The sequence below is a fragment of the Aethalodelphis obliquidens genome, unplaced genomic scaffold (genome assembly GCF_003676395.1).
Source record: "Aethalodelphis obliquidens isolate GAN/ISIS:26980383/991018 unplaced genomic scaffold, ASM367639v1 scaffold133, whole genome shotgun sequence".
NCBI classification, from domain to species: Eukaryota; Metazoa; Chordata; class Mammalia; order Artiodactyla; family Delphinidae; genus Aethalodelphis; species Aethalodelphis obliquidens.
This window is the reverse complement of record NW_020838077.1, coordinates 457,901-470,062: the sequence shown is the minus strand read 5'-3', so window position 1 is coordinate 470,062 and position 12,162 is coordinate 457,901. Positions and strand designations below refer to the sequence as shown.

General features: G+C 43.6%; 3 protein-coding genes and 1 non-coding gene across 7 annotated transcripts in view; 2 read left to right on the top strand and 2 right to left on the bottom strand.

Annotated features, from left to right (window-relative positions):
- Nucleotides 1-1,175, bottom strand: part of PGBD1 (piggyBac transposable element derived 1) — a 19,799-nt gene extending 18,624 nt beyond the window's left edge. For 2 of the 4 annotated variants that reach the window (XM_027099538.1, XM_027099541.1), the window contains exon 1: nt 179-1,175. The gene's annotated coding sequence lies outside the window, so the exon portion shown is untranslated. The remainder of the gene's footprint in view (nt 1-178) is intronic. The other 2 variants (XM_027099539.1, XM_027099542.1) reach the window with 1 other exon arrangement.
- LOC113616211 (zinc finger and SCAN domain-containing protein 26-like) lies at nt 264-12,162 on the bottom strand. The gene is made up of 4 exons (XM_027099558.1): nt 11,313-12,162; nt 5,965-6,450; nt 5,538-5,655; nt 264-2,119 (listed from the first exon to the last, which is right to left on the bottom strand). Exons 2-4 carry the CDS (start codon nt 6,382-6,384, stop codon nt 1,218-1,220), a joined length of 1,440 nt encoding a protein of 479 aa, XP_026955359.1. The 5' UTR covers nt 6,385-6,450; nt 11,313-12,162; the 3' UTR covers nt 264-1,217.
- Nucleotides 7,521-8,597, top strand: LOC113616255 (protein BEX3-like). The gene is made up of 2 exons (XM_027099603.1): nt 7,521-7,532; nt 8,274-8,597. The coding sequence occupies exons 1-2, from the start codon at nt 7,521-7,523 to the stop codon at nt 8,595-8,597; spliced, it is 336 nt and encodes a 111-aa protein (XP_026955404.1).
- On the top strand, nt 9,317-9,378 carry LOC113616265 (U7 small nuclear RNA). Its single transcript, XR_003431261.1, has one exon. It is a non-coding gene; the product is annotated as a U7 small nuclear RNA (small nuclear RNA).

The window sequence follows — 12,162 nt, the reverse complement described above, 5'->3', positions numbered from 1 at the left end:
GCAGAAGCTGGGTTCCCTAGTGATGTCATGAAACCACCTTACCAGTGCTGGACTGCTGTCTCTGGCCTTTTCTATTTAAGAGAAAAACGAACTTTTATTACATCATTCCCACTTTTTTTTTGTTGTTTTTAAACTATACTCAGCTGAACAGAAACCTCAGCAAAATATGAGGACTCACCAGTCTTCCCACTCACGTGACAGAGTGAGAAGTACCCCAAGCAGCTACCACCAATCAGCAAGTGATGTTTATCATCCTGGTGATATATTCAGAAGTGGACTTCCCTAAGCTTAATATTCTTCATCATTACCATGACATTTTGGCATTCACAACATGAAGATCATGATCTCTTCCAAGCTGTTTTTCTGATTTGACTTTCAAGATTCCAGAACAAGCAGCATTTTAAAATTCTGTCCTCAGTATTAAAGGAAAAAAGTCCAATTTCTTTCCCCATTTTTTGAAGTTTCTATGCAGCAGCCACTATACTGACACTGGAGTTATGAAGTAAGACAGTTGCTACTTGGATTAATTCAGCCCAGTTCATTCAAATGGCTTATGAAATCTCTTCCATAGTCTAAATAAAACCTTACTCTCTAACTTGAATCAATGAGGTATTATGGCAGGGATGGGGCTGCGAAAGGTAAAATTAGATCATCTTTGCTTTCCAAAATGCTGATTGGGGGTAAGGAAGGAGAGGATAATGCTAAGGGCAGGCAGGGTAATAAAACCAGTGGGCGAAAATGTTTACCATTAACCTGTGCTTTAAGATACCTTTGAGTGTCATATATTTCCAAACGTCATTGGTTTTATTGTATAGGAGTCTGTTGCTGTAGCATATGCGAAAATATCAACCTGCTCTTTTTCTGTTTAAGCCTGTAAATCTGTGGACACTTGATTCATTGCTGACTTAAAGCCCTCACTCAATCATGAGGCTCTCTACTACTTGGAGATGCATAGCTATGCATTTAGCATGCTAAAGGCTCTGAGAAGTCCTGCAGTAAAGAATGCTATTTACCTTTGATCCCCCAGGGTCTAGGGTGAAAATTACTGTGGCCCAAAGCTGACAACAAGGAAAACGAAGGAAAGAGAGAGGAGGCAGATAGCCTCCAATTTGGTCCCCAAGAGTTCTCTGCCAGAGTTGGCTAGAGTGCCTTTCCTGAAGTGCCGGCTTGCTTGTTAATGTACTGTCTCTGATGGTCCGTAAGGAGAGGACACCTCATCAAGCCTGTTTGTCTTTGTGGTGATATCTCTGATGTTGAAAAAGACCTGACCTCTGTCTGAAGGCTTCTCCACATTCATTACACTTGTACGGTTTTTCCTCGTTGTGGATTCTCACGTGCTGAGTAAGGTGTGAGTTTAGTCGGAAGGCTTTCTGGCATATGGTACACTTGAAAGGTTTTTCTCCAGTGTGAATCCTGTGGTGTCGAATAAGGTCTGAGGTCAAACTGAAGGCTTTCCCACACTCGTTACACTGATGGCTTTTGGAGTGGCTGTGGATTCTCTGATGGTGGGTGAGGAGTAGGGCCTGACTAAAGGTTTTCCCACACTCCTTGCACTCACAGGGCTCCTCCTGACTGTGAATTCTCTGGTGTCGATTAAGGTGAGAGCTGCGCCGAAAGTTCTTTCCACAGTGGATACACAGGTAAGGTTTCTCTCCAGTATGGATTCTGAGATGTTCCAAAAGGCCTGCATTCTGGCTAAAGACTTTTTCACACTCCTTGCACTGATAAGGCTTCTCGCCAAGATGGATTTTCTGATGTCTGACAAGGTGTGAACTTCTCTGAAAGGTTTTCCCACACTCATGACACTGATGACCCTTCTCTCTAGAGTGGATTTTCTGATGTCCAGTAAGACTAGAACTCTGACACACTTCAGATTCACAGAGCTTTTCTCCCCTGTGTGAACCTTCATGCTTAATCAGGTCTGAGTGCTGGATGAACCCCTCCCCACATTCTGAGCATTTATAGTCAGTCTTCTCCTTGGCCTTGGCCTGCTGCCTATCCAAGTTAGAGTCCTCATAATAAGCCTCTTTGGGTTCAGATATTTTCCCAGATGATTCCACTCCTCCACAGGAGTCTGTCTCTACAACCAGCTTCCCATTCTCAATCCTTGTCTCCTCACCTGAAACATTAAATATATACCACCAGTTACTTGTTTTTTGGTGCTTAGGGAAAGGAATCTACAATTAGGAGGAAAAAAATTGAATCAAGCCATGTGTGCAAAGTGGAAATGTTGTGGGTGCTGGTGTTTGCATAGAACATACATGCAATGATACATAAGAAACTGTTTAACAGTGGCTGCCTTTGGGGGATTATGGTGAGAGGCAACTTATTTTAAATGGTTTGAGGTTTATCATGTGATACGCACATCTATACATACATACACACAAACAGAAATTAGCAAGCAAGCAAACTGTCATAAAGGGCATGGCTGTATATTCTTGATAATGGCCTCATGTGGAAAATTAGAAAGCTAGGTCAACTGAGTACCCTGGGGCCAATAAGAAAGGGCTAGCACCAGAAATGAAGAAATAAACTGGAAATGAAGACATGCAGACGTGGTGCCAATTTTATCATGATTAACTGCATAATCTTAGGTAATTCCTCTGGGCTCAGTCTCCTCACTAATAAATCAAAAACACTGGGCCACAAGGCCTTGAGGGTAACATGAAGTCCACAAAAATGTCTTAGCCTTTCCTGATCTCCTTGGATGGCAGTAACTGCTTTCCTGTGTGGTTCAGTGGAGCTATTATATCTCAGTGCTGTAATAATTTGCTTATATGTCTGGAACATAAGACATATAAGCAAATTATAACAATGTGTGCTGAATAAAACCTTAGCTCAGACACACAGGGAAGAGGGTGAGAGGGAAGAGTAGATAGGATAAGTCTTTTAAGTCCAGGAGCCTGAAAGGGGATGCAAAGTCAGAATGAGAGAGGAAAAGGGGAGATGGATGGAGAAAACAGAAGAGGGAGCATCTAAGCAGCACTCATAACAAGCAAATGAGGGTTACCCCGTGTAAGCAAGATAAAGGCAGCAGATCATTTAATGAGTGAGAGTAGATGAGAAAGTGAAGGGTGTGGGAAGGAGACATCAGGGAAAGTAAAAGCACATGTGGGAGAGGGAAGATTAAAAACATGTACTATGTGTAAAGGCCTTTTGCAAGAGGATGAAGTAGGCTCCATGGGGGAGGGAGTGAGAGTTAAGGGATGAGAACAAGAGAAGTTCTTTTCCAGTGATTTTATAATGACATACACAACTAAAAGGGGAGGCAGGGGCCTCCAAAACTGAAAAACAACCTGAACTTGAATATAAAATAATGGGGCTTCCCTAGTGGCGCAGTGGTTAAGAATCTGCCTGCCAATGCAGGGGACACGGGTTCGAGTCCTGGTCCGGGAAGATCCCACATGCCATGGAGCAACTAAGCCCGTGCACCACAACTACTGAGCCTGCACTCTAGAGCCCACAAGCCACAACTACTGAGCCTGCACACCACAACTACTGAAGCCCGCGCACCTAGAGCCTGTGCTCCGCAACAAGAGAAGCCACCACGATGAGAAGCCCGTGCACCGTAACGAAGAGTAGCCCCCACTCGCCACAACTAGAGAAAGCCCGCATGCAGCAACGAAGACCCAACGCAGCCAAAAGTAAATAAATAAATAAAAGAAGAATATAAAATAACATTTTCAACAGATCTAGAGGGTAAGGAACAGTTTCAAGGATCTACTATTGCTAAATCTACTTTTCATACTTAAACACCCATCACTGATTACACGGCATAAATTCATTTCTGCAAGGCTGTTTAGAAAAGGTAGGCCTCTCTCTTTCAGTGACTTTACTCAGAAAGCTTCCAGAAGAAGAGGACTTTTGAAGCAGACTCAGAAATTGAGCAGGGGGAGTAGGTAGTAGGTAAAAGGAGCCTTTAGAATTGAAATCAGCCATTCATCAAATAGACATTTACTGAAGGTCTACTCTAGTCCAGGGACAGTAGCAGACTCAGGAAACAAAACAAAGCCCATGCCCTTTTGGTCTGGTGGGAGAAAAAGAGAAGTAAACCAGCAACTCTAATATAATACGATCAGTTCCGTGGTAGGAGAAAACTTGGAGCTCTAGCAGCAGAGGTGGGGAAACTGATCCAGACTTGGAGAAATTAGGGAAGGACAAAGAAAGTGATATCTGAGCTAGGTCCTGAAGGATGAGGAGGAATTAGCCAGGGAGAGTGAGGAAAAAGTATTCCAGACAGAAGAGGAGCAAATGGGAAATGGAATGCAACTCAACATGAGGGGAACACACAGTGTGATCAGGTGGGACAAAGGGTGATTAATTAGCCCAATGTGTCTAGGACTGAGGGGTTTCCCAGCACATGCAACAGCTGGAGCTAAAAGTCGCAAGCAAATCGGAGCAAGCTGGTGATGCTAGTGGACATGGGGCTGCAAGGTCTGCAAATGCCAGAACATGCCGTGTGAGGCCTTTGTTAAAGGCTATTGGGAGTCACTGAAGGTGGTGGGTTGGTTTTTATTTTTTACTTTTTATTATGGAATTTTTCAAACATCAAAAAAAATTGAAAGAATAACATTACTTAGCTCACTGAAGGGCTTTAACGAGGAGAGCAACATTAATGAATGTGTTTAAATGACAGAGAATGAACAGGAGGTAATTTAACTTCAGTGGAAGCACTAAAATGACAGACAGTAAAACAAAAAGAGAAGCAGGGCTTGTATCAGACTGGAAAGAGGAGAAAATGAAAGGGATAGAAATTAGAAAGAGAAATTCAGAGTCAACGAAAATATGGTAGAGCAAAATAAAATAATTCAGGTAACATTTAGAAGTAAAAGACAGTAGTCGTTTACAGTAATTTGAATGTGGTAAGAAAAAATGAGTAATGAATCATGTGGCTGGAATTCTTTGCCTTGGGTAAGAAACTAGCACTCCTTTTTTAATTCACCCCGACAGTAATGGGGAGAAGAGGAAGGTGAACGTCTACACAGGAGAAGCATTCAGTTTTAACTGAACAAAAAAAAACCCCAGGGCTTCCCTGGTGGCGCAGTGGTTGAGAGTCCGCCTGCCGATGCAGGGGACATGGGTTCGTGCCCCGGTCTGGGAAGATCCCACATGCCGCGGAGCGGCTGGGCCCGTGAGCTATGGCCGCTGAGCCTGCGCTCCAGCAACAGGAGAGGCCACAACAGTGAGAGGCCCACGTACCGCAAAAACAAAACAAAACAAAAAACACCCAAACTAGAAACATCCAAAAACAGAAAGAAGGATTAGGGGAAAAGGAAATGTCTGGGGTGATGGAAACTTTTATATCTTGATTGTGGTGATCATTAGACAAGTACAATTATTTCATGTTTGTGAAAAGTCATTGGCCTGTACACTTACAAAGAGTGAATTTTACTGCATGTAATTTACACCTCAGTAAACCTGACTCAAAACAAGAATAAGACGCAAAATGCCAAGTGTGCTGAGCAGGGCCTCGGGTGCGGGGGGGACCATGAAGCCCACCACATCTCACATGCAGGAAGATGCAGTCTACTTCTTACCCTTCTGTCTCTTGGGCTTGGGAATTTCACCCTCAGGCTGGACCTGCTGCTTCAGCACTGCTTTCAGAGGGGCCGTCTCCTCCACAAGCATTTTCTGTTTCTTTGCCTGGTTTGGGTCCTAGGGATGATTAGGTACACGTGGGTTTAGGAGGAAACTGCTGTTCAGAAAAACACTTCCATGTTAGAAAAGAGAGCGAAGAGAAACCACAGAAGGGCAAAGAAAAGAGGCTGGAGAAGCTGGAGCACATTCAGTTTCCTCCCACCAGAGACAGGTAAGGCTGAGGTAAGACCTTCAGCAATGAACAGCCAGACTGAAAAGAAACTGAACCAAAGCTTAGCGATTCTCCCACTGGTGAGCTCATGGCCACCGCTCTGGCCAGAGGTCTCAATTCCTGCTTTCCTACAAAAGAGCACATCTGACCCTTACCACCTGTTGTTCTGTTCCTCTCAGTTCTGGCTGCAAATCCTCCAGTACAACAACCACATCTTCCCCACTCTCTGGGTGATGCTCCCGCACCCGGGCCTGCAGCTCCTCGGGCAGGATGGTCAGGAGCTGCTCCAGCACCAGCAGCTCCAGGATCTGCTCCTTGGTGTGGGCGTCGGGCCGCAGCCACTGTCGGCAGAGCTCCCGGAGCCGGCTCAGCGCTTCTCGAGGTCCTGTGGTCTCTTCATAGCGCAACTGCCTGAACTGTTTGCACAGTGGCTCCTGCCCGAGGCCTGCGCCGTTTCCTTGCAGCTTGGCCCCCTGTTCCCGAGGAGAGCGGTTATCCTCCTTCACTAAGTGAAGTCCCTCCTTCTTCAGATTCAGAGGAGCCAGGGAAGGAGTGGTTACCAATGCTGTTGCCATCCCCAGCTTCAGACTGCTCTCTCTGTTCTGGAGAACTTTCTTTTGACTGCCTCCTCAGGGATACCCCTGAAAATGTAATAACAAGAATCACAGAAACAGTAATAGTATAGTAGTAGTAATGATAATAACAACAATAGCAACACCCCTTTGTTGGGTTTATACATTTCCAATAATTACTATCCTTTTTTTTTTCTCTCTGAAACAACCATACAAAATGAGAAGACTGTTTTACAGAAGACTACCAGCTAACATAGCAGGAATAACAGATTTGAAAAAATCACCATTTTGTAGCCCTTGAGGAAATAACTGTTTCAATCAAGGACCACAAATGGGTGAAATCATTGGGTGAAAGGAGTAGGGGGAAAGGACAAGCTTATAGTCTCAGAGAATCACCACACTGATTGCTTATGAATTACAAGGGGAAGAGTGAAGCTATCTGGCAGTCACAAACTTAATCAAATGAAACCTAGTAACACCAACAGCAAGACAACTGAGCTTGTGCCTTATCACTTAGGTAGCATTTTTACTAAAAGTGTTTAACATGAATCTAACAATGAGGAAACTTTCAGATAAATCCAGAATGTCCAGAATGCAGCTTCTCTACAATAGGCATGTACTCTTCCAAACAATCAATATCGTGAAAATAAAAAGAAGGTGTGGGGAAGGTATTTTTCTAGATTAAAGAGATACAGCAAAATGCAATGTGTGAAATTTGCTCTTAAGTTAAAAAAAAGATACAAATATGTTTTGAAGAATTCAGAAATCTGAATATGAATAATATATATATATGCAAACTATGGCCCAGCCGACCAAATAGGGCCCAAAGGCTGTTTTTGTACATAAAACTTTACTGGAATACAGCCAAACCCATTTGTTTAGATAGTGTTTACATCTGCTTTCACAATACACTGCAGGACTGAGTACTTGAACAATGGCGCACTGACCCCTGTGTAGTCAAAAATCCGTATACTACTTACTATTTCTGCCTCAAACACAAAAGGAACTGGTAGATGACCCAGGGTAGGAAGCTGAAACAGCTTGGATAGGATCAGGATTCAAACTCTAGTTCTTTTGACTCCACATATTGTGATCTCTAATCAAACACAAACTTTTCCCCACACTTAAAGATCTATAAAATGAAAACACAGGTATTGATACTATTGATATATTTATTGAAAAAATCCGCACATAAGTGGACCCATGCAGTTCAAACCCTTCTGTTCAAGGGTCAACTGTAGTTGCCATAGAGATCGTATCACCTGCAAAGCTCAAAACATTTACCATCTGGCCCTTTACAGAAAAAGTGTGTAGATCTTAAGAGTTTTCTCAGGTGGTCACGTAAGAGAATATCCTTATTCTCAGGAGATGGTACTAAAACTTATTTTCAAATGTTTTGGGGAGGGGGGATTATGGGGGGCGGTGTGTGGAGAGAGAGAGAGAACACAAATGTAGCAGGAAGTTCACAGCTGCTGCTATATGAGGGGTATATTGTATTAATTATACTACTCTTTCAAATTTTCAGTAGATTTGAAAATTCTCCAAATGTTGAGAGGGGAAAAAAGACACAAAATGAGTAAAACTGCTTGTAGGTTCATTAATTAAAGCCAGTTTCAGAATTAACTAAAAGAATATATGGATATTCATAACTCATCTTATTTACAGATTGTCTACAATGTGCCAGACTCTCTTAGTTGCTGAGACACAGAGATAAAAGAACTCCTTGGCCTTTACAGCTCTCTGCTCCGTAAGAAATCTCAAGTGAATTAGCAGGTCAGAAAAGGCTTTCTGAAGCCCCCTGCCCCCACCCTGGCCCCTTGCAGGTCTGCGGGACTAAGCGTCTAGGAGGCGCACTCGTGGCAAGAATCAAGAGCAGGAGGCAGCGAGGATAGGTCCAGGAAAACGGAGAAGTGGAGCAGCCTGTGCAGAATGCAGAGCAAGACCGCCCTTTGGGAGGGGGCGAAGGCCACCAGCCAGCAGGAAATAATAGACAGGGACAGGCTCGCCGACTTGCCCCTAATTTCCCATGGCCCATACCCAAGAGGCAGGTCAACGATGGGATGGGTGGAGATGGAGATGATATGGAAATGTTCATGGAGATGAGAGAAATCAGGAGAAAACTTAGGGAGCTGCAGTTGAGGAACTGTCTGCGTATCCTTATGGGGGAGCTCTCTAATCACCATGACCATCATGATGAATTTTGCCTTATGCCTTGACTCCTGCCATTTTCCACGAGATTAATACTGTGATTCCCATTTTCATTCTCCTTTTCCTTACATTTTCCTGATATGCCTTTACTGATCCGTTTGCTGTGAACCTTATGTAATTTCCATGTGTCAGGTGGGTTCTGTGTTACCAGCTTCTCACTGGAGGTTGCCTGGGCACCCAATCTAAGTTTCTGTCAACAGTAGAGTTTCACCCATTTGCATGGGAAAATGTAAAGCTAATAAAGCAATTAAATAGCAAAAAAAAAAAAAAAAAAAAGAAAGAAAAGGTTTTCTGGAGGTGAGTCCTTCTGACTCTTACAAGACAAGTGAAAGTTAGGCAAGAAAATCGGGAAAGGGTTTTTCAGACAGAAAAGTCTGAGCACAGAACTGTTGGAAAACCTCACATGTTCAGGGTAGTTGTTAGTTACGGCTGGGAAAAGGCTAAGTGGGCTGGAACCCTGGGAAACACCTACATGTAAGGAAGAGAAGTAAGAAGGAACAACTGCAGAGGTAGGAAAACAAGGATAGTAGTATCTAGAAGGCCAAGGGGATCTGTTTCTGTAAGTGTGGAGTGATGGAAAGAGCCTGGGCCTCAGACAGGCCTGGGTTCTAGTCTAGCTCTGTCACTTACACTGTTTGTTTACTCATTTGTAAAATGAAGGTAATATCTAATTCACAGAGATGTTTTGAGGTAAATGAGATAATAATTGTAAAGAATAGTAACTAAATAGTGGTACAGCTCTTTTAGAATTTGTTTAGCAGGTTTTCTGGTCCGCACTGGAACATCCCCCCACCCCCAGAAAAAGAATAGCAACTGACTGATTTATAACTGGAATTATAAAGAGGCAGTGTTCGAGAGTGAAATGTTATAGGAAGGTGCGTTCACCTACGAACTGACATATGCACTTAATTAAAAAACAAAGAGGTCATTGTGACCTCTGTGAAGGCAATTCTGGTCATGGGATAGGGAGGACAGTCACCTTGCCACAGGAGAATGAGAAAATGGCAAGAGTAAGCAAAAATTACTTTCAAAAAATAGGACATTGAAAGGAAGGAGAGAAATAGGACATAAGATAGGAGGGGGTAATGTAGAGGACAGGTATGTCTGTAAGTTCAATTACTATCTTTATGCTGATGACTTCTTTATTTTTCAGCCCAGATACATCAAGAGTGCCAGATCTATATTTCCTTCTGGCTATCTGGTTTCTGGATACCTTACAAAAGCCTTTCAAACCCAACATGTCAAAACTGAACTCAGAGAATTCCACCATCGTCCTTTGAAACAGGCTCTTGGTATGTGTAGAGTGAGCATTCTTGATTTTGACAACTCTTGAGTGACTCTAGAAATCAGTGACTAGTGTCTGCCAATTGCTGGCACACACTTCTGAACCAATATGCGTGAGGCTCAGTTAGTGGCTGTGGTCAGTTAGGTTCCAAATTCCAAATATATAACAGCTAGCTGAAAAATATCACCCAGCTGTTATATATTCCTGGATGTGTATTAGAGTAGCACTCCCAGCTGATATTTTTCTGTCAAAAATGGACTTATAATTCAAAAAGCCAATCCTGCTGCAGTTGACCCTTGATACATGGATTTTTTTTTTTTTCCAATAAATAGGCTGAATCTGCAGTTGGCTGAATCTGCGATGCGGCCTTGTGAATACAGAGGACTGACTGTAAAGTTATACTCAGATTTTCGACTGCACTGGGGGTAGGAGCCCTTAACCCCGGCATTGTTCAAGGGGCAATGGAACTCTTAATGAAACTGAAAAAAAAAGTCTGCGAAAGTAATGATTCTTAGACAGAAAATAAAAATGGTTAATTTTATGTGACAACTTGACTGGGCCACCGAGTACCCAGATATTTGGCCAAACATTACTCTCGTGTTTCTGTAAAGGCGTTTTTGGATGAGATTAACATTTAAATCAGTCGACTGAGTAAAGCAGATCGCTCTCATTAATGTGAGTGGGCTTCATCCAATCAGCTGAAGGCCATAATAGAGGAAAAAAAAAAAATGCTGACTTTCCCCTAGTAAGAGAGAATTCTCCTGCCTGACAGCCTTCAAACTGGGACCGGCTTTTTTCCTGCCTTCCTACAGTCTGTTCTCATCATGAGTTCCCAGCTGTAGATGCTTTAAAACATGTCAGCTGTTTTTCCTTTGCTTAAAATTTTCCGACAACTCTTCACGCCAAGAAATGACCAAATTCCTTACACAATACAATGCCCACTTTTTCTACAGGCCTCCTCCCACCCCCCAATCTTTCTGATATCATCTTCTACACACTTCCCCCTTGTTCACTGCGCTCCAACCACGCTGGTCTCCCTGCTATTCCTCGAACATGTTAAGCAAGCTCCCGCTTTAGGGCCTTTGCACTTGCTGTTCCCCCCTGCTTAGAAAATTCGTACCCCCAAAGGCCACACAGATCTTTTAACCTCCCTCAGGTTTCTGCTCAAATGTTACCAAGGTTTACCTTTAATAGGTATTTAAAATTGAGCTCAGTGGATGAAAAATATGCAGCAGAAGGTTGTGCCCCAATAACTAGATCCACAGCATCATTCCCCTCCTAGGGCCCAGGATTGACACCTCTCGCCCGCCCCCGCCCCAAGTCCACACGGCCTCTCTGTCGGGTAAGGCTTCCCTGCACTTCCACCCTCAGGGAATCAGTTAATCCCCAGCCCACGGGCTGCAGTTCCTCCCCAAGCTGGGGCACAGTCACCACTCACCGCTCCAGCGACCGGCAGGAAGGGCCAAACGCTGTCAAGCCCCGTCTTAGCTCTTTGCTGATCTCCGACTCTCGCTCCGCGGTTCACTTTAGCGTCGCTCTAGGACTGCGGGAGGACCGCGGCTCGATGGCCTTCTGCTCCCGCCTCGCAGGAGGCGGCCAAGCTCCCAAAGGTTGGCTGAACGTTCTCCAAGCCCCGCAGCTGAGAGGGGCGTCCCGTTGTGCGCTTACTGTTTTTTCATTTTTTAAGCCGAAATTTATTTTATTCATGTAAAAAACGGGCCAGCTCACTTTACTGTTATCACAAGCAGCTGGCGTTCCACTTTGCTTACTCACGTAATTAAAACACGGACACATATATTACCATGTCTTCCCAATTTAAAAAGTCATCAAATACAGTGGAAAAAATAAATGTCGAAGTATTTTGAAGATTAAATTTAACAATGAACGTATATTTGTATTGAAGGGTTTAAGGTAATAAAAAATTCAGAATTGTTACAAAACGCAAGTTCGTGAGCTGGACGAACAGTGAGACCAAACCAACCAAAACGTCGGAGTCTGGAACAGAGAAAGGTTTATTGCAGGACCAAGCAAGGAGAACGCGTGGTCCGTGCTCAAAACACCCCCAACTCGCCAAAGGTTTTCAGCAAAGCATTTTTTTTAAAAGCCAGGTGACGGTGGTCAAGCTCCTGCACACTTCTCTGATTGGTTGGTGTTGCGGTAACAAGGCGGTTAACATTATCAGTTCTTAGGCGCCTGTAGGTCTGGGGGCTCATGATCATCAAGTAGTTAATTTCTTCCATTTGGTGGTAATTTTAGCATCTGTAAAACAACTCAGGAAGAATGCATCA